The sequence below is a fragment of the Dipodomys merriami genome, unplaced genomic scaffold (genome assembly GCF_024711535.1).
Source record: "Dipodomys merriami isolate MVZ:Mamm:240054 unplaced genomic scaffold, mDipMer1.0.p SCAF_2, whole genome shotgun sequence".
NCBI classification, from domain to species: Eukaryota; Metazoa; Chordata; class Mammalia; order Rodentia; family Heteromyidae; genus Dipodomys; species Dipodomys merriami.
In genome coordinates, this window is record NW_027203381.1 from 66,600,441 (window position 1) to 66,623,037 (window position 22,597).

Below are 22,597 nucleotides of genomic sequence, written 5' to 3' on the forward strand. Positions count from 1 at the left end.
AAGATAGGCTAACTCTTCTCCTTGTAGGAACCCTTTCTTCTGGTGTGTCTTACCAGATTCACTCGTTTACCTAGCACTGCCTTCCTCACAGCTTGTAAATATTTTTCAGCTCTATACTAGATCACCACTGATCTCCTAATTTCCAATTCATTTAATTCACTAAAAAAGCTTTAATAACTTCTTTATGTTTACTAAGAAGTTTTAAATTTATTCAAATGCGTGTATTTAAATGCATTTGTTCTCCTTGATATTCAAGTATGTTTTGAAATGGTTATTAGTAGAAGTGTGTGTGTTAGCGTTTCCCTTCACTACAGAATAAGTTATTTCTTTTATCAGTACTTAAATCTCTTTAAGGCATTTTTTTAAATTCTGCCTTTATCGAAGTATTTTTCAAAGTAAAGTGAAACTGATAAAGCAGCTAAGGAAGATGTAAAGAATTATTTCATCTTGAGTCTGCATGGATGAGACAAGAAGCATAAAAGAACAGAGTTGACACAAAGAATAAAGTAAGCTTTAGGAAGTCCCTTCTGGTAGAGAAGGGGTTACTTACACAAGAATTCCCTATGATGCGCCTTGGTGCTGGGCTTTCACTCAAAGTGCCTTAGGAATGAGGCATATATTCTATGGCCTGAAAGTGTTACTTTTTTAAAATAATCAATTGGATAGTATTAAAAGAGTATTTTTCATAATATTATAAAGATTGATGATGCTCAACACTTTGCATTTGGTTTGCAAAGTGCTCTAAACTCAGTTTTTAACTGACATAGAAGTAAAAAATTTTTAAGTTTTTCTTCAATAATCTATGGCTTGAATTTGAAATGTAACATTTTTAAATAAGTTTATTTATGTGCTATTGTACAAATATTTTGGGATTTTTCAAAAGTCCAGGGAATATACTAAAAATCTAAAACTTGGCTGTTTTCCCTTCTTAAAAATGCTTACCCTTTTTTTCATGAGAAACATAAAAATTCATTAATAAAATTTATAAAAATTAAATGAAATTCAAAATGGTATTAAGCTTTGTTTTGCTTTTTAATTTTTGTTTTTGTGTTCTCCCATTTTTAAGATGGAAAAAATTGAATCTAGTAATAAAAACCTAAGTCTGATTATAAAACAATCCATTAGCCCATGTAACATTAGAAAAAATAAAATTAAGCAAAATAGTAATTTTTTAAGAAGCAAGAACTCCCAAAGGATTAGTATATACATACATACGGGCTTCATGTGTATTAAGCCCATAACCTTTGTGAAGTAATTTCCTTTTTTTCTCTTTTTTTTTTAATACGTTTTTTATTGTAAAAATACTGTATAGAGGGGTTACAGTTACATCAGTTACATGAGCAAGGTAATGAGTACATTTACTATCAAGCATTGTTGGTCCTCCTTTTTCTCCTACCATCCCTTCCCTCCCACCTCCACACTCCCCGCGCCCCTCTTCCCTTCCCCTTCACCTAAATTGTAAAATTCATTTTCAACATAGTGTCTTGTACATCTCATTGTTACAATGGGTCAACCTGTATCCCTATTTAAGCATTTTGTTTTTTCCCTTCCCCTCCCCAAATTAGAGAAGTGTATATTCAAGATGCAGGACACCAACATCAAATTCAGTGAGAACAGGAGTTATGAACCCCAAGATAGGGACACAACTGGTTTTTTTTTTCTTTCTTGCCATTGTTTCTAATGTATTTATAATGTACCGTGTGATTCTTTTGTTTCTTTGTATGTTCCTCCTCCACAGTATAACCCGTTTTTCTCTTTTCTTTTTGTTGTTGTTGGTGGTGGTGGTGGTGGTAGTTGTGGGGCCTGAACTCTGCGCCTTGTCACTGTCCCTCAGCTCTTCAGCTCAAGGCTAGAACTCTACCACTTAAGCCACAGCGCCACTTCTGGCTTTTTCTGCTTATGTAGTACTGAGGAATCAAACCCAGGGCCTCCCTGAGCCACCTTCCCAGCCCATGAAGTACATTTCTTACATTTCTTACAATCTTTATTATCTAGTTGGTGGAATTAATAAAGCTAACATATATGATATGCTCTACCTTTAAAATAATAGATATTTTATCTATACAATCTCTCCATGGTTGCAATATCAAGAGATGTTGCATGGACCACATGATAATTGTTCATGGCTCCTCCTCAGTGGTTGGAATTCAAATTTAAGTCTTCTCATTCCCTGAAACTATCTATCTTAGGTCTTGAGTGAATGAACTTTTCAAACTTGTGCAGCTTATTTTACAAAACAGATTTTTTTCTCATTCACTGTTTACCTCCTAGGTACAGAAAACCCATTTTATTTTTTTCTTAAAACAGCTTTTCAATCTATTCCCTAGCTTTAGTATATGAGATTGAAGGAAGTTCACTATTTTTTTAATACCATTTACATGTTTCCCAGCCAAGAATTTCAGTTTTGTTTGTCTCTTATAATAGCACTAATTTATACAAAAGTCATATATACAGATCAGACAGAACTTTACCACGTACACTACCAGGATTTTAGTGCTCTTTTAAATATTTTTTTCTTTCCATTATCACAAAACTAGTACATATGGATCGTGGAAAAGTAGAGAATACAATTGGCAAAGCTTAAAACAATAAATGTTATAGAGATTGCTACTGTACCCTACAGCTTAACAGTCTTGACTGTGTCCTTAGGGATATAATTTCCGCAGCACCATTTTTATGAGGTGCCTTTGGGTTAACTTCCTCTTGTATCCCATGCCTTCAGCTCATTGCTAATGCTCTTTTTTCTAGCTTCCTGTCTTTCAGAGAAGGCTAGCTTTTGCTTCTATTTCTTTATATCAACGTAGTTCAAAAATACTCATTCAGAGAAACAGCAGCATTAATAAAAATGAAACTTACATTTTATTTATGGTTTATGGATGGCTATAGATAACCCAGTTCATATAATTTGGTGCTTTTTTTTCTATTTGTAATATGTGCTAGTTAGAGCCCATTCTCCTAATGAAAACAATCATCAAGAATCTAGAGCAAATTTGTCTCCTGAAGATATACATATAGTTTTATTCACTAAAAAGAAAGAAAGAGAGAGGGAAGGGGAAGGGAAGGAAATGGGAGAAAGAATAGAAAGGAGAGAAGATAGAAGAAAGAAAAGAACGAACTGGATGCCAGTGGCTCATGCCTGTAATCCCATTCAGGAGGCTGAGATCTAAGGATGTCAGTTCAAAGCCAGCCTGGGCAGGAAAGCCCATGAGACTCATATCTCCAATTAACCACCCAAAACCAGAAGTGATGCTGTGGCTCAAGTGGTAGAGTGTTAGCCTTGAGCTGAAGAGCTCAGGGACAGTGCCCAGGCCCAGAGTTCAAGATCCACAATTGACAAAGAAAAGAAAAGGGGGGAGGGGAGGGCAAGCTCAGGAGCCAAGAAGTATTACCTCATGCCTCTAATCCTAAACTGAAATGCTGAGATTAGGAATTCAAGGAATTCAGAATTCAGGATTCAAGGCCAGCCTGCTTAGAAAAAAGTCCTTGAAGCCCTTTGCAAGGAAGAGCTGCATGTGGAGGGACACACCTGTTAACCTAACTAGGAGGAAGCCTAACAAGGGAATCTGGCCAGGAACACCCTTGGGTAGGAAGTGAAACTCTATTTCAAAAGTAACCAGCGAAAACCAGGGCTAAAGGCATGGCTTGGCCATAAGAATACCTACTTTAGAAGCATGAGGCCCTGAATTCAAACTCCAGACCACCAAAAAAAAGTAACTTGGATTTATAAATCTACATTCTCACTGCCATTTTAATTTTATGATTTTCCTTTTCTTACAGAAAAAATGAAATTGTGTTTTTATATTTAAAAGTAGTTTTTGAGTGGGCATCAGTGGTTCATACCTGTAAGCCTAGCTACTCAGGAAGCTGAGATCTGAGGATTGCAGTTTAATGCCAGCCTAGGCAGGAAATTCTATGAGACTCTTATTTCTGATTTACCACTAAAATGCCAGAAGTGGAGCTGTGGCTCAAGTGGTAGAGTGCTAACCTTGAGCATAAAGCTCAGAGACAGCGCCTAGGTCCTGAGTTCAAGCCCCAGGACTAGCACCAAAAAAATTTTAAGTTATTTCTTTTTTCATGAATACATAGAATCAATTCTGAAGTTATTTTCCTTTTTCTGATCCTTATTCTGACTTACTGAACCAATGTAGGTTGAGGATTCCTAATCTAGAATACTCCAAAATTAGAAACTTTGTGAGTACTGACATGATAGTCTCCTATAGATTGGATTTTAAATTTTAGATTTTTCAGATTGGTAATTAGTACCAATAGCACAGATACTCAGTTGGCAAAGTCTAAACCAATATTCCAGAATCTAAAAATCTACAAAATCTGAAATATTTGTGATCTGGAGCATTTCAAATGAGATCAGATGTGTTCAGGATACTGTGATGGCAAATGTAACTATTTCAACATGTGTCTCTTATAAATAAAGGACTCTTGTTTTTAATTAATTACTTACTTTGTTTTTGTTAGTGGTTGGAATTAAACCCAGGGCCTCACAAACACTTGGCAGTCTACCACTAAGCCAAGCCCCACTGTTCCCAGACATTTCAGATGAGAGAGGCTCAATTATTGTATTAATTATTTTTTATACTGCCTTATAACATAGTTGTGGTAAGTAACAGAACTTGCAAAATTATCCTAACAAGACATGAATACTTGTTCTTGTGATAACGTTTAGTAAGATTCTGCCCCCTTGCAGTATTCTTGTTCAAGAGATGTAACTTCTTTTTCCTTTTTGCATTCATCTCAGTTTAAAATTTGCTTAAACTTGTAATTTTCAGTTTTATATTTTCCACTAATCTTTAGTTTATTTTACTTTTAAAGTTACATTAATGAGCTGACTGTTTAAAAATCATTCTCGTAATTCATTCATCTGTTACGTCGTCTTTTTAAAGTTTTAACACTGAAGGTCTTTTGACAAACCAATATTTATAACAGTTTGACAGCAGGATGAGGAACAGCATTTGTCTTTGTAACAGCTTGAAGAAAGACCCTTTCCAGGACCCAGTCATGCAGTTACAATCTTGACCTCTTTTTTATGCTGGGAACATACGTACAGCAGCACCTCCCATGCATTTTCTTGTCCCATTGACTGTCCATTCACTTCCCATCTGTTTTGCAGTCTTAAAGGAACAGAAGGGGCCCTCTTCTTATAAATCTGTCTTTACAGGTGATAAATGATGCCCTATCTCATTAAAGGCTGCCTGGGTGGTTTTCCTTTTCTTAAAATGTTTGAATATTACTCCTAACAAAATTCAGAGTAATATGTACTTTTAAGACTAGGAGGAGGATAGAATAGAGGAAAAATATGAATGTTTTAAAAGCATTTTGATTGATTAGTACAGAATATGTTAATGACTTTTTGTCATTGCAATTAATTGCCTAAATCATATTTTTTAATGTTAGTATTTAGGTTTTCCTATAGGATTGGAAGAAAAATATTTATTCTGACATGATAGTCTTAAGAAGGGATAAATCCAAGTATCACTAGTAAATTAGCCTATAAGACAACTGTTTTTTGGTCATAACGATACGATAGGCACAATTTGGAACATTTTATACACTGATATAAAATAATGCAAAATAAATAATCTTATGGTAAAACTTACTTGGCTTTTACTAGGAAAAATGCTTGTAAATCCTGTAAAAGTTCATTGTTTTATTTCTGCTGCTAGAAATAAATGCTGTAGATATTTCTAACATTTTATATTCCAAGATCTGAGCAAACATAATTTTTCAATGTGACAGATAGTGTCATCCCCACCCCTGCCCTGTAGAACGTTCTTAAATTACTGATTTGAAAAGCAAGACCAAAAAACAAAGGAGGAGGTAACAATGCTAAATAGGAAATGTACTCATTACCCTACTCATGCAACTGTAACCCCTCTGTACAGTATTTTTACAACTAAAAAAAAAAAAAAGCAAGACCTTGGTGGGCAATAGTGGCTCATGCTTATAATCCTAGCTACTCAGGAGGCTGAGATCTCAGGGTCAAGGTTCGAAGCCAGCCAGGGCAGGAAAAGTCAATGAGACTCTTATCACCAATTAATCAACAAGGAAAAAAAAAAGCTGGAAATAGAGCTGTGACTTGAGGTAAAGTGTCAGCACAAAAGCTCAGGGATAGCACTCAGGGCCTGAGTTCAAGCCCCAGGACTGATATATGGTGTGATCATCCTAGCTAATGGTATATCTTCTACAAACAAGCTTTTTAGTTTCTTCATTAATTTTCTGATCTATAAAAAAAAATTTTTTTGAGACAGCTTTCAAACATCTCTTCTCTGCAGAAGACAAAAATACCTATTTCAATCTTCAGTGAAAATACTGAATGGAAGGAAAGGGAAAATCTAGGTAAATGAAGGAAAATGAAACTCAGGCTAAAACTACTAACTCCTCAAAGTACAAGCTCAAGGGTTCTATTCCTTTATTGGAGGTAAAATGACTGAGGCACGTGGGAGGAAAAGCTCTTACCTGGATCAGGGTATCCGTGAGGCCACAGTACTGCACTCACTGTCCTCTCAAGGTGGACACTGAGTCACACACAGAAAGAACCAAATGGTTGCATTTAATCATGAATTTCATGGAGGTCTTTATTATAAGGTTCCTCAACAGACTCGTTTCTGAAAGAAATCAAAATGATGTAATCTAAATATGTAGCTATTTAGTTTGGCTTATCAGAAGATAAAATGTAACTTAAAAACAATGAATTATATAGCCCCCACTCTTAATAGCTGAGTCTTCTAGTATCAGGTAGCAAAAAGTACTCTTGATATTGGCAAGAACCTGGATGGGTGTTAAGTAAGGCCAATGCATAATTATTCAAAGTTGGCTGCAATTGATTTGTCACCCAATTAGGAAAGTTTATAAAAGCTTGAATATGAGCCTTTTCTATGTTCAGCCATGCCAGTCTTTTAGAGACCAGGCTTCAAGGTATACAAAAAGAGTTGGAAGAAATCTTTATTATATTCACCTAAAGGAGCCTGTAGAAATATTTCCATTAAGAGTCTAAAAAATTTGGAAGTTGAACTTATTCACAAGTCACTATTAAGTTGTTTATATATTCAACAGATACACTGTGACTCATGTATTTTTAGTGTTGTTTGCAGCTCAGAAAGCAAGCACTTTTTAGTGGTCATCTCTAAGTCTAGTTTTGGATAAGGCAGATACCTATGAATGGTTGATATGAACAGTGGATAATAGTAATGGGCATATATTACATAGCTAATTTTATGCTAGACTACATGGTTTTAAATGACAGACTTTTTGCTAAGTAGATGATTCATATAAGCATTCCTTACTATAGCCTACATTGATCTTAGGGGAAAAATCATAAAATTGATGTTTTCAAAATGAATCACATAGCACTGTGAGAATAATCGGGCAATTTCTGATAATATTTTTTGGTTGTTTTTTTTTTTACCAGAAGATTACCATAAAATAAAAGGTATTAAGGATTAAACAAAAAAGACTATTAGGAAAGATGTAATTATAAGCATACAAGTCAGAATGTTACATTTCAATCTAGATTTTAAAATGATAGAGGCATTAATTTGGGACATATTCCCTCACTATAGACAAATCACAGTTTAAGATTCCACAGTTGTAAAGATAATGGCAAAGTGTCACAATATTTTAAAACTGACTAATTATCTTAAAACTAGTAAATGTGGGTAGATACACATTACATTATGTTCTCTCCTTTATAACAATGATATGAAATACCTGTTTGCTTGCTATTAAAGGGTTATGTCAGAGATTTCTTTTTAAAATTTTTCATCAAGCTTTTCATTTTGTATGTCCCTTTGAAGGCTATATGTTATGGATTGGATCTGAAATTTACCCGTAAGGCCATGTGCTTCCCTATGGGCTCTATTGGGAGGTACTTGAACCTTTAGGAGGAGCGGCCTAGTTGGAGGAAGTAGAGTACTGAAGGTGCACCCTTGAAGAACAGATCTTGTCCCCAGCCCCGTCTTTCTAGGTATTCTGCTTCCTGACCAAGAAGTAAGCAGTTGTGCACCACACGCCTTCCCACAGATCCATAAACAACAGAGCCACGTAAGACCATAGACTTGTAAAGCCTCTTCAGCCAAGAGCCAAAATATTAACTTGGTTTTTTTTGGGGGGGGGATTGGTTGTTGTTTTAGATACATTGTCCCAACAACAGAAAGCAGACCAACACACTTTTAAGTTCTGTTTACAACAATACAGTTTTCATATAGATACCAATTGTCACTCCTAACAACTGAAATAAGTAGCAGTTGGAATGGATATAATTCTAGCCCAAACAAAAATTTTCCCTTCAATATTTGATTGGAAACAGCCTAGCCTTCACAGGTCCCCAATGTTTAGAAACCCAAGTCTTGAAATACTGCCCATCTTTATTTTTTATTTTTATTATATCTAAGGCTTTTAATTAACAGGCCAGTTGATGGACACAATGCATCTTGATCACAGTTGCCCCTTCCATTATTCTTCCCCATCTCTCCCAACTTCACCCAGTCCCCTCAGAGTATATGAATTAATGCTTCCTAATGAAGAAGTTCCTCCTTTTTTCAGAAGGAGCAGAAGTGTTGATTGTTTTCATAGATGAGTAAGTTTTAAATACTCATGCCTTTTTACAGGGAGAACTGGAAGAAACTAGTTCAAGATTCAGAAGATGAATGCTAGATTGATCAGTGTGCGCGCGCACACACACACACACACACACACACACACACACACGCACGCACGCACGCATGCATGCCTGATTCATCTTTTAAAAGATCAGCTCCAAAAAGGGACTTTTCTTTCTTTCTTTCTTTCTTTCTTTCTTTCTTTCTTTCTTTCTTTTTTTCTTTTTTTTTTTTTTTTTTTTTTTTGCTGAAACCAGATTTTTACTAGATTTTACCATCTTAATCTGCTCTTATTCAACTATCCTCCCTCCTGTATTTCCCCATGTCATAGATTTCCTTAGATGCTGAGTTTGTAAGGAACTCTTACATAGTCTAACAAAAAGCAAACCTTTTCTGGAACAGCTTAATTTTCAGCCTTTTGGAGAATAGCTTGTTACAGCAAAATTTCACTATAATGTGCTTGAGGCATGGCACAAACTGCTTCTGCAACATGTTGTAAAACAGTTATTAAGGTACATTTGGATGTGTTGGATGCATGGTTTGCTTAAAATACACTGCATCAGTTTGTAGCTTATTTCTTCATGCTATCTTTTAAAACATCACATGTTATAAGAAGGTCTAGTTTGATGCACGTGGCAGTATTTTGTATGTGATCCTTTGTTGCCATTCTCAACTGTTATTAACCACTGAAGTGAACCTCCTCCCGGGTTTGGCCTTTTAGTATTCAATGTATTCAAAACATAATTACAGATTAGTCTATATTTGAGACTTTTAAAGCAAATATCAGAAGTTGTAAAAAGCAATTGAGAGGAGCAGTATCATTTCATGTGGAGATAAAAAGACCCAAAATGCAAATGGGTGTTAAAGCATTTGAAGAGAGGATAAAGAGAAGAAACTTCATTCACTGAGACTGGCGATTTATGAGTTGGGGATTATGGGAATATTCATGATTCAGTCAAGAAGCACAATGAATTGATGTTTGAAATAATTCATCTTTTAGGTAAACATTGGATAATAGAAAGTAGACAGCATACTCATTACATGTAGAATTTTGTAACAAATTAGTTCATGAATCCTTTCCTTAGTAGGTTTAATTTATCAAGTAGGTCACAAAATTTATAAGCATTCTTTAGCTATGTTTAGTATAAAGACTTAAGTTTAGAAACAACATTTGCTTTATAATTGACCATGATAATCTGTTACCCATATTTCTGATTTTTATCAAAATACTCCTGATTTTACATAGAAGGCAACACAAATACAGTTGAAGTAGTACCATCTTTCTTGTTATTTAGACTCGGCCGATGATTGCAGAGTGTTTCTGAGTCAAGAGCACAGACAGGGCTGATTCCTTGAGCCTTAACATCCTCACCTTTAGTTACAACAGGAACAGGGTTGAATGAGGACCAAATAAAATGTCAGTGTCTAAATCCCCCCACATTTAGTAGACATATGATAGATGTCCAATGGGAGAACAGGCAAGGAATGCTTCTCAAATGTAAAGTGTCTTCTGTGCCCCACATTTTTCCATCAAGTGCGTCATTTGGTGAAGACAGATTCTTTAGGTTGTGTCAAAAGACTATATTCCTGATACCGGCTTTTTTTCTTTTTTAATATATACTTTTTATTATAAAGATACTGTACAGAGGGGTTACCATTACATGAGTAAGGTAATGAGTACATTTCCTATAGAGCATTGTTACACCCTCCTTTGTTTTCCACACCATCTCTTCCCTCCCCAATTCCTCCCTCCTCCCACCCCCCCACCCTCGTGCCTGAAGTTATAAAGTTAGTTTTCAACATAGTGTCTTGTACCTCTCATTGTATCCCTATTTAAGCATTTTGTGTTTTCTCTTCCCTTCCCCTCCCCAAATTAGAAAAATATATATACAAGATGCAGGTCATCAGAATTAAATACAGTGAAAACAGGGGTTATACCATGGGGGAGGAACATACCAAAGAAACAAAAAATTCCCATAGTACCTTATAAATATATTAAAAGCAATAGCAAGAAAGAAAAAACCACTTGTGTCCCTATCTTGGAGTTCATGTCCCTTAACATCATCTTCTATGGTATAGCTTTTGATCTTTTCTGCTTGACCTAGATATACTAGTTATAAGGGAAACCATGGGACCTATGTTTCTTTGGGCCTGGCTTACTTCACTTAATATAATTTTTTCCAAGTCTTTCCATTTCCTAACAAATGGGGCAATGTCATTCTTTCTGATGGAGGCATGGAATTCCATTGTGTAAATATACCACATTTTCTTGTTCCATTCATCTACTGAGGGGCATCTGGTTGGTTCCATATCTTAGCTATGGTAAATAATGCTGCAGTAAACATAGTTGTGTTGGTAGCTTTAGTATGGTGGTGTTTGTAATCATTTGGGTAAATGACCAAAAGTGGGATTGCTGGATCATAGGGGAGCTCTATGTGGAGTTTTTTGAGGGACCTCCATACTGCTTTCCAAAGTGATTGAACAAGTTTATACTCACACCAACAATTCAGTAGGGTTTCCTTTTGGCCACATCCCCTCCAGCGTGTGTTATTATTAGATTTCTTGATTATAGCCATTCTAACTGGGGTGGGGTGGAATCTCAATGTTGTTTTGATTTTTGCATTTCTTTTATGGCTAGAGAAGTTGAGCGTTCCTTTATGTATCTATTGGCCATCTTATTTCTTCTTCAGAGAGGTTTCTCTTTAAGTCTTTAGCCCTTGTTGATGGGGTGGTTGTTTCTTTGAGGATTTGTTGTTGGGGGATTTAGTTTTTTGAGTTCTAAGTATATTTTAGATATGAGACCCTTGTCCGTTGTAATGCTAATGAAGATCTCCCAATCCATGGGCTTTCTATTGATCTTGCTAGCTATGTCCTTTGCCATACAGAAGCTCTGCAGTTTCATGCAATCCTATTTGTCGAACCTTTCTTTGATTTACAACAGCTTTTTTCTTATTAACACTTACCTCCATTCCTTCTCACTGCCCATTCCCATTACTCTAGTAACTTATTTCCCATTACTTCTAGTCACTTACTTTTGTGTCCTTGAGATTTTTAAGGCATGCCAGTCTTTTATCCTTATAGTCTAATTATGTGTGTGTGTGTGAGTGTGTGTGTGTGTGAGTGTGTGTGTGTGTGTGTGTGTGTGTGTGTGTGTGTGTGTGTGTACACAGTAGTACCAAGGCTTGAACTCAGGGCCTCTTGCTTACACTCTACTTTTTCTTTTGAGCTGGCACTCTATCACTTGAGCCATACCTCTAGTCAAACTTCTTTGCCTGTTCATTGGAAATAGAATCTCACCAACTTTCCTGCCCAGACTGGCTTTAAACTGTGAATCTCAGCTCTTGCCTTCCTGAGTAGCTAGGATTCAAGATATAAGCCACCAGCACCCACCTGGAGTATAACATTTTTAAAATAACTTTTAAAGGAAATTTAACTTTTTTTAATTCCGTGGCTTTCACTTATTAAAAAATGCTTACCTGGAAGTGGCGCTGTAGCCCAAGTGGTAGAGCGCTCGCCTTGAGCTGAAGAGCTGAGGGACAGTGCCCAGGCGCAGAGTTCAAGCCCCACGACCAACCAAAAAAAAAAAAAAAAAAATGCTTACCTATTAATAGCATAAGGCTGTGAGATGTCACTGAGTTACACATCTTCCTCTCAGTGTCTTTCAGTATAGACAGCTCTGGTGATGCTTCTGAGGTCCTCACCCACAGGTGGTCCGCTCAGCTGAGGAGGGAGATAGTGCCCTTCAACTGCCTACTTCTCTCAAATCATGAATCCAATGAAATCAGATTTTCTCACATCATCTGGTACACAGTAGAACTGTTTTTTTAGTGAAGTGGCTAAAGATGCTGCTGTGGACTTAAACACCTCATTGGAATTTCCAGGTGTTGTGCTTGTCAAGTTAGTTTTTTTTTTAAAGATCCATCCATTCTAAAACTATAGGACAATTTAGAAAACATTTTTCCTTCACCTTCTTTACGAAAGAAAGAAAGAAAGAAAGAAAGAAAGAAAGAAAGAAAGAAAGAAAGAAAGAAAGAAAGAAAAAGAAAGAAAGAAAGAAAGAAAGAAAGAAAGAGAGAGAGAGAGAGAAAGAAAGAGAGAGAGAGAGAAAGACTGAGGAACTATACTTACATGAAACTATTGTAACTATGGATTGAAAAAAGTAAGTTTAACAAGAGGTCGGGGCGTTCATTGTTACGTTTCCAAGGTTTTATACAGTGTATTCCAGTCAATCTCCCCATCACTCTTCCTTATCCACTCCCCTTCCTAACACAATTCAACAAGTTTCCTTTGTTTTTTTTTCTTTATCATACTTTCTGATGATCTACAATCTATTTTAAAGGTATTTATTCTATTTCATCCTTGTTAGCCCAAACCCTTCTTGCTTGAACCACCCTCACAACAGCCTTTCTCTTTCCCTTCTCTGAACGTCCTATTGATAACAGCTCTCACTATGGTTCTTTATGCTGCTTCTATATGTAGTTGCAGGATATCTCAAAATTATTCTTCCACAAGGGGTTAACATCCTGTATATACAGGGAACTCAAGAAACTAATCCCTCCCAAACCTAACAAACCAATTACTAAATGGGCAAGGGAACTAAAGAGGGACTTCCCAAATGAAGAAATAAAAATGGGAAAGAAGCACATGAGGAAATGTTCATCATCCCTGGTGGTGAAGGAAATGTAAATAAAGACAACCCTGAGATACCACCTTACCCCAGTCAGAATGTCCCACATCCACAAATCAGCAACGACAAATGCTGGAGGGGATGTGGAGAACAAGGAACGCTATTACACTGCTGGTGGGAATGTACACTTATACAACCACTTTGGAAAGCAGTCTGGAGGGTCCTTAGAAAGCTAAAGATTGACCTCCCTTACGACCCAGTCATACCACTTCTAGGCATCTACCCTGAACAACAGGAACCAATATACAAGGACACGTGCACCTCCATGTTAATTGCAGCACTGTTCACAATAGCTAGGATATGGAAACAACCCAGATGCCCCACCACAGATGAATGGATCCAAAAATTGTGGTATCTATACACAATGGAATATTATGCAGCCATTAGAAATGACAAAATAATGGCATTTGCAGGGAAATGGATGGAGCTAGAAGGAATCATGTTGAGCGAGGTAAGCCAAGAGCAAAGAGACAAACGGTACATGGTCTCCCTGATAAGTGGATGCTAAATCCAAAATGTTAGGTAATACGACAAAACTAACAGGACTTAAGAAACAAAGAACTCCTACTCATCTGGTCGAACCACTACTAAATATCCCCATTCTGCTGATCACATGTATGGTGTATAACATGTGAACACCGTTATATGTTATAGACTGTGATAGACAATTTGCTCCAGGAAAGTTAGAATGAACTTGTGGCTTTAAATGAGCATCATTATTCCACAATACTGTGAAATTCGGGAAATTATGTAATCACTTAATCACAATCCAAAAAAAAAAAAAAAAGAACCTTGGGGAAGGTAGGGAGGGAAGTGATGGTAGGGGGAAAACAATGGAGGGGGTAACAATGTTCAATAGGAAGTGTACTCATTACCTCACTCATGTAACTGTAACCCTCTGTATAGTATCTTTACAATAAAAAAAATTATTCTTCTTCCTACTCTCCTCCTTTTTATAAGTAATCAGTTAGACTATATTTGTCCATATATATGATATGTATATGTACGGTCATGTCTATGAATATGTCTTTTAGGTCTGGCTTCCACAAATAAAAACAGTTCATCTGTTTCTAGTCAACTAGATGAGTTAATATTCAATTAAATGAATTAATATCAGAACTAACAATTTGGCCTTGTTTAATAGTTTGACTGCTGTTTAAAAGAAACCAGTATACCAAAAAATGTAGAGTATACTTCAGAGATGGATTGGAATTCTTTGTCTAGTCTCTCTAACTTAATCTTACATGTAAAGAGTAACTAATACCGTATTTTCTCAAAAAGTATTTTAATCAAAATAAGAACAACTTCCTTTCAGATCTGTATTAATCTTAATCTAATACCAACAATTAGAAATACTAGATTTTCAGAAGAAAAGAATATGGAAAAGTTATGTTCTTTACATATAACCATAGGATACTTTCTAACATTCCAGCTATGCTAGTAGGAACTTACAAAAAGGGAAATTCTTTTTAAAATGTACTTGTTACTAACACCACCTTGGCTGATAAGAAGGGATACTTATATCTCCAGAGGCAACTATTTATTTGAATTGTAAAAGATGTAAGTACAGAAGATTAAATTCGTCTTCTAGGACTTAAGGATGGATACAAAGCATGTTTGTCACGCTGCATCTGTTTTGAACCAGTTAGCACTTAGTCACTCCCATTACTAGGTTAAACTGTGTTAAAAGGACAAAAACATCTGTGATCATGTTATAATCAACATTTTAAGCTGCAATGAAGTATTATAAGTCATGATTTTTCCACATTTAAGAAGAGTTTATATTTGTGGAGAAAACCTGCATTTCCGAGAAATTAGAAGTTGTATCTGTAAGTCTATAGACATGAAAATTCTTTAATCAATTAAATTTAAAAATCTACCTTTAGTAATTGTGGCTCATACCTGGGGAAGTGCTTTTCTATGTGTGTTTTCAAGGTATTGTTGTTCCTCCTGGTTGTAATAAAGTTTCCTTTTTGTCTTTTAATTTGATGATATTTTGATTACATGAATCACTATACACTTATGTTGGTTGATCTTTTCTGTGTAACTTGTTCCATTATTTTTTATTTAAAAATCACTTTCCAGACAGTTGCTGGTGGCTCACACCTGTAATCCTAGCTATGCAGAAGGCTGAAATCTGAGGATCACAGTTCAAAGCCAGCCCGGGCAAGAAAGTTCCTGAGACCCTTATCTCCAATTAACCACCAGAAAACTGGAAATGGCTGTTTGGCTCAAGTGGTCTAGAGCACTCACCTTGAGCTGAAGAGCTCAGGGACAGCACCCAGGCCCAGAGTTCAAGCCCCATGACCGACCAAAAAAAAAAATTTTTTTTTCCAGCCTAAGGCCAGTTAAATACCCACCTATATCATTTTAATTGTTAAAAATGTTTTAGAGTTTCCTGTTTCAGAAATTGCTAACTATGAGTCCTCAATAGAGCTTCAGAGAGTCAGAGAATGTATTAAAGTAATCCTATACATACTTGTACACATACCTGTATGTGTCTTTTTCTATGAAAGAGTCAACAACTATTTCTAGAGGCCCCTTTAAAGGATCAGCCACCCTTGCAAAGGGTGGCTGAGCACTGCTACTCTAAGCCATATGCACATTAGTCCATCTTGGATGGTGTACTGGGACTAATTTTTTTCCTTTTCTTAAGATAGTTCAGTAAATATACTAGATTATTTAATCGTCATCTTTGGTGATTTGCTTGCAGTACATTTGAAAAATAAAATTGTTTTTAGTTAACTAAGTTATTATCTTATCTCCCTAGAGAAAGTTAGAGAGATTCAAGAAAAACTTGATGCTTTCATTGAGGCTCTTCATCAGGAGAAGTAAATTGTATTAGGTGAGTAAAAGTTCTGCATTGGTACTAAAAACATAATTTATATTTTAAATTTTTCTTACTAGTTTATTCTGTTCTAACTTGCTTTTAGCATTTTAGTGGCATTGATCTCTAAAACTATACTGGTCCTTCAAATCTCTGATTCCCTCTGTCTAAGCTAAAAATATTCTCTACAACACATTTTATGCAGAAAACAGGTGAGCAAAGGGCTGAGAGATTTTATAGTAAGTGACACATTTACTGCACTGAGGAATTGAACTTTAGCTGTCATTATTTTATTCCTCATGGTCATAGTCAGCGCTTAATTGTGTATTTGTGTTTATTTTCAGCTGATTGCATAGCTACTCATTTGAGGAATCCTTAATCTAACTCTATTTTTTAAAAAAATTATCAATATTCTTTTTCTATGTAAATTTGTTTATATAGCCTTAGAATCTATTGCTCCTTATGACTGTTGTCTGGTTCTGTAGTCTGCCATTATAAGCCATGTTCCTAATAAAATATATAGTTAAGGACTTTGCTAGTACATTTCCAGTTGCTGATCATCATTTAGCAATTATTATTGGTGAAGAAGTTTAGTGAAAAAGTTGAGAAAAGAAAACCACCATGAACAAGCCATTATCACTTATTGAAATACTCACTGAAATGGAAGGAGTAGAACTGTGGAAGGTTCCGTCACTAGCAACTCATGCGCCCCAGCAGTGGGCTTCACGTTCCGTCTTGCTCTGTACTGTAAGGGTAAAGGCCTGAGAAGAAGGCCAGGGAGAAAGGGAGGCGCTATTCAGATCCTTGTTCTTAATGGGGCACTACTAGTAAAGGGAAGGAACAAGGGATTTCAGAGAAAAGCTTTGATACTTTATTTTGTTTCTTTGAAAGACAGATATATAAAAGTCTATAAAAATACAGAATATCTTTAACACAAGCCAAAAATGATATCATGCTTGTATGAGTGGCAGTATTTGTAAATGTTTTCTATATCTTCAGTGCTTGAAAATTTATTTTACACCCAGAAAGTATTCCAGTATCATCCTAGTGATGAAACTTACTAGAAATAGTTACTATTTTTTTTTTTTACTGCTTGAACCACACCTCTAGTTATCACTGAGATGGGGGGTCTCACTTTTTCCCCAGCTAGCCTGGACCATGCTCCTCCTGTTTAAGCTTTCTTCCATAGCTGGGATGACATGCATACCACCAGACTCAGCTCTTTTTGTTGAGATGGGAACCTTTTTGCCAAAACTGTTACCCTCCCAATCTCAGTCTCCTGGTTGGTTGCCATGACAGACTCCTCTTACTTCACCCAGCATTTGGTGGAGATGCAGTCACAAACTTTCTGCCCAGGCTGGTTTTGAACCCTAATACTCTTAATTCCTGCCTCCTGAGTAACTAGGATTATAGGTATAAGCCAACAGATATAAGCATTTTTAATTCTTCCTTTATTTAGAATTTCTGTTTAGTACCAGAATGTACATGACAAGATTGTTTACAACATGGTCTTTGGAAGAAAGAATTCATGAAAGCCACAGAAACTATTAAAATACTAGCTATATCTATCCTCTAAGTTATTCACAGTATAATATCTAGAGTTGTAATTGCTTCCAGAAATGTAATTGCATGTCTTTTATCTGCTAGAGTGTGTACCCCAAGAGTAGCTCAGGGCAGTCTTAAGAGTCAAATAGTGGTAATACTTGTGCACCTAAGGCCTGAGTGTAGGAAAAAGATCCCAGCTCTCTTTGTCCCCTACCTGTTTGCTCTATGACCAAACCATGTATTCTATGACTGTGGACTTTTGCAAACTGTCTCTGAATTGGACAAGTGATCAGATTGTACTCTGCAGATCCACTAAATCCTGCAGAGTGGTAGCCCTATTTGTTGAGGTGTTTATATCCAACACAGCCACGCAGATTCTTCTTTATCAACCAATTTTTAAATGTCTTACATTTTTATATAGAAAATGAATTTTAATATATTTTCATTCACATGTTAGATAAAAATTATGCTAATGCTTTGTGAAAAGTGATTTAAGAATGATTTTAACAAAATCGCAAACAGAGATAGTTAGGCTTCAATTTTTTATGATCATGTAATAATTAAAGTTGAGAAATGCTTCATTTGTCTTTCCAGACCTAAATTTATCAAATGGATTTCTTTTTACAGAATCCTCATAACCACCTCTGCATACATCTGAAGAAACAAAACGTCTTTTGTCCTGCCTCTCTTCCTTCTGCTATTCCACCTTCTTAAACATACAATAAAAGTCATAGGGGAAAATAATTCATGTGTGTTTCAGGCACTTTGACCCTCAGCTGCCTTTTGACTGGAAGAACAGTGAAAATGGCATTATCATCCTATATAATTGTACCAAGGTGACAGATCAGTATAATTGGCCTAGCCACTCAGGCTAGTCCTTGAAGATAGGAAACTTGCTCTCTACTCTGTTGTCTTATTTGTGGTGGCACTAGTGTAATTCATTATCCATGGTACTCACTGTGTCTTTTTCAGAAATATAATGCTAGTCATTTTGGAATAGTACTTTTTTAAGTTATCATTTGTATATAAAATGATAGTAGCCTGCTAAGTCATCATCTGTAACTATAGAGTTCTCCTCCCAGACATTAGTTAACTGTTAATTCAGTTATAAGGGGAGGGAAAAACTGATTAAGGGAAGATCCTCAGATAGGTAAATTTGGATTTTAACAATTCAGTGTGTAATCAGTGAAAAAAAACCAGGCTTGATTGCTAGGTTAGAAATTGTTTTAGAAGCGATTAGTAGCAGCTTACCTTCAGTTGATATTTTTCCACACTCAACATCCATTCAGAATTCATTTATTTTGAATGTTGTGTACTTAAGTTGGGCTTTCTGTTAACAGTAGGGTTTTTTTTTTCCTATTAACAGAAACCCATGGCAGGGGATGGAAAAGATTAAGAATAATCAATTGACTTATTTCATTTAGAATATTGTCAAATATTTGGACATCGGGAAAAGGCTTTCTTCCTATGGCTTTTTTTTTTTTTTTGAGGGGTGAGTGGAAGAGAGCTCAGGGGATTGAACCTGGAGCCTCAGACTCACTAGGCAAATACTGCAGCACTGTGCTACTCCCTCACTACCCCTCTATTTTAAATAGAAATCATTGCAACAGAATAATGGTCACATTTCCCTCTCAGTTGAAAATTAAAACAAAATTTAAAGTTAAATCATTGCAGTTCAAGTACAATAATGCTCTTCCAACATTTTCATGTTTTATACAAACTTGTTTTATTAATTAACAGACTTTAAAAAAAAGAAATACACCATTTTTAACTTATAAAATTTTTCTCTTTTGCTGTTTATTAAGGCTTTATTATGCTAACAGAACATACCTACTTTGTGAGTTTTTAATTTTACAGTTTACATTGAGTAAAGATCAAGAGCGGCCTATACTATTTTGGGGATTGTTTCTTGATAACGATTTTCTGCTTACACACACACACTTGTTTCTTTTTTTATCTGAATACATTCTTCATTGCGCTCCTTCATGATTTGACGGTGTGCATGGGTGGAGAATGTCACCGATAGTTGAGTAAATGCATCTCCTTTTTGCAGTTAGTAGTAGTGTATGTTGTTTAATAGACAAGTGGTCAAGGACATTTCCAGTTTTCTTGTAGGTAAGGGACAGTGGTCAGCACAAAGGGCACAGAGCCCTGTGATGGTCCACACTAAGATTAGCAGCTGGCCTTATGGGGTGAGCCCTGGCAGCCACAGTAAACCCCCTCACTGGAGCACATATCACACAATGTGCAGCTGAAAAACACCCATTACAACTACATGTCTACTTCTAGAGGAATAAAGAAATAGCTTGTTTGTTTCTGTGAATTATGGATAGGTAAGAGGCCCCCCAGCTTTATTTCTGCAGATTCATTCTTTGCCAAATGCTGAAGTTAGGGAGTCATTTTTTCACATCCCCTTGTTTAAATTTTGTTTTTTCTTTTTAACTGGAAGAGGAGAACTTTCAATCCTATGAGAGCGTTAGTAGTGTAACTTAAATATAAAAGTTGCTGATAAATATATATTTTTTTTTGTTTTTTTGTTTTTTTTGCCAGTTGTGGGGCCTGAACTCTGGGCCTAGGCACTGTCCCTCAGCTCTTCAGCTCAAGGCTAGTGCTCTACCACTTGAGCCACAGCGCCACTTCCAGCTTTTTCTGCTATGTGGTGCTGAGGAATCGAACCCAGGGCCTCATGCATGCAAGGCAAACACTTTACCACTGAGCCACCTTCTCAGCCCGATAAATATATATATGTTTTTTAAAAGTGATTCCTTTCACACTCCTTATCCCCTCAGCAATACAGTTTCTTTCATGGATTGGCTTTTTTTTGTTGTTATTTTGTGTTTGTTTTTAGTTGACGTATGCTTTCTCCCCTCCCTTGAAAACTAAGTATTTATTAATTGCAGTTGTTATGAAAAGAAAAAAATAAAATTCAGTCTCAACAGTAAGTACTGTGTGTTGTATCTGTAGTTCAAAAACTACAAATGATTCAAACTTAAATATAAAAAATAATCAGCCAGTTGCTACACAGAAGTTAAAGTATAGCTGTAATCTAATCTAATCATGTGTTTATCATGTCAGACTTTGCAAAGAATGGAGTAAATCAAGGACAAAGTAATAGATGAGGAGATATGTAGGCTGTGCACAGTAGGAAATGTGTGGTATGTTCTCACCTCACAGTTGAAATGGCTGAACTGTACGTACAGGAGGAACAATCAGCCTTTCTAGTTTCATCATTGTCTTTGTAGTAGCCTCATTTTCCAGGCTTTCATCCAGTGCACTCCGTCCTACAAATTATATAGTAATCAAATGCAAAAACATAAAACTAAGAAAAGAAAGAAAATACCTAAGAAACATTACAAGCTTGAGATTTGGCATGTAAGATGCACAGTGAGGTTGCCAGTCATGATGGTGTATGCACTGGGGAGGCCAAGCAGGAGAATTGTGAGTTTAAGGCCATCCCAGGGTATACAGTTAGACTCTACCTTAAAATGTTTAGAGTATGGGTTTAAACAACAAATTCCTTAGCTACTTAATAATTTCATTTTTATTTATTTTGGATGTATTTATCTGATAAAAGAAGTACGGTATTTTCTCTCTCCAATAAATGAAATCATAGTAACTCCTACAACCCAATTCTCTAAGCTGGTATCTGTTGTACTTTCAGCTGCATTAGCATTTGGAAAATGTGCTTTAAGATATGCATACTTTATGACTGGTTATAACTGTGTGATGTTTAAATACTCAAAATATCCCTTGTTTCCATTTGTCCACTGTGAATGAACTTTGTATGATTTATTTTTAAATCTCACGCTAAATGTAAATGTCATTGCAACTTATATTTTGCCCTGTGCTTGATCTAAGGTCATTTATGTTGCTAAGTCATTAAAAGATACTTAAATCACATGATTCTATTATTAAAGAGCATCTTTCAAAGTTTTACTGTTTGAATGAGAGAGAAAGAGGCGTGTGTACTTCGGAGTCAGTATTTGACCCCATAGTCTAAATTTATGGGCTAATAGTTCTACCTATGGCTCTTCTCTGAAAGCTTGAATTTCACATACCTTGAATTTTTGTCACAATTGTAGTCTATATTCCTCTGATATTTTTTTCTCCTATTTTGATGCTTGTCCAAACGTTTTGGTACTCTTTCTGGTGGAATATATAAAAAAATGTTTTCTAATTGTACTTTGCTCCCACGACTCTCACTTTATATATGAGGAAGTTCTAGGCCCATAGGAATGGGAAAGATCTTTTAATTCCATCATTATTTCATTTCTACCAGAACTTTGCTCATAGGTAATGCTTACTCTATATTGGTTGATTCAGTTTTCATCCTTTTTGCAAGTCAAGTTCAAAATCTTTATCAAAAAAGTGAAGAATTTATTTGCTGAGGACTTAAAACAAAAATGTGTTTTCTTTGAGCATTTTTAATTAAAGAATTCATATGGTTATTCTGTGTTTATAACCAGCATATTATTTATGTCATAAAACGCCTTTTAAGATAATCACTCCTGGTCACTAAGATAGTCATAAATCTTGCACTAATTAGTATAAAATATAAATTCAGAAAGCTCAAGAGTTAAGGCAGAGTACTACAAAAATTATTCGAAGTTTTAAAAGTAAGAGAGGTAAAGGTAATAAATGCTAGGAGAGTATCAGGAATGGTTTTGTGCTTTGTTTGCTTTCTTGCCTGTATGTTTGGCAGTACTGGCCAGTACTGGACTTTGAACCCAGGGCCTTGTGTTTGCTAGGCAAGCATTCTATTGCCTATGCCACACCCTAGCCCAGGAACATTTAAATCAGGTGATGTTTTAGCCTGAAGAAGACAGTTGCTATGACTAAGGGTAAGAAAGGCCTGCATCATAAATCATCAATTCCTAAAATGGTAGGGCCGAGGTACTTGAAAACCAAGAGTGTGTGTATGTATGC

General features: G+C 35.9%; 1 protein-coding gene across 4 annotated transcripts in view; it reads left to right on the forward strand.

The window, feature by feature from the left end:
• Nucleotides 1-21,571, forward strand: part of Opa1 (OPA1 mitochondrial dynamin like GTPase) — an 80,112-nt gene extending 58,541 nt beyond the window's left edge. For all 4 annotated transcript variants that reach the window (XM_070029859.1, XM_070029856.1, XM_070029858.1 and 1 more), the window contains 2 exons: nucleotides 16,070-16,144; nucleotides 18,299-21,571. In XM_070029859.1, coding sequence (XP_069885960.1) covers nucleotides 16,070-16,134 — 65 coding nt within the window. In that variant the 3' untranslated portion in view covers nucleotides 16,135-16,144; nucleotides 18,299-21,571. The remainder of the gene's footprint in view (nucleotides 1-16,069; nucleotides 16,145-18,298) is intronic.
• The last annotated feature ends 1,026 nt before the right edge of the window (nucleotides 21,572-22,597 follow it).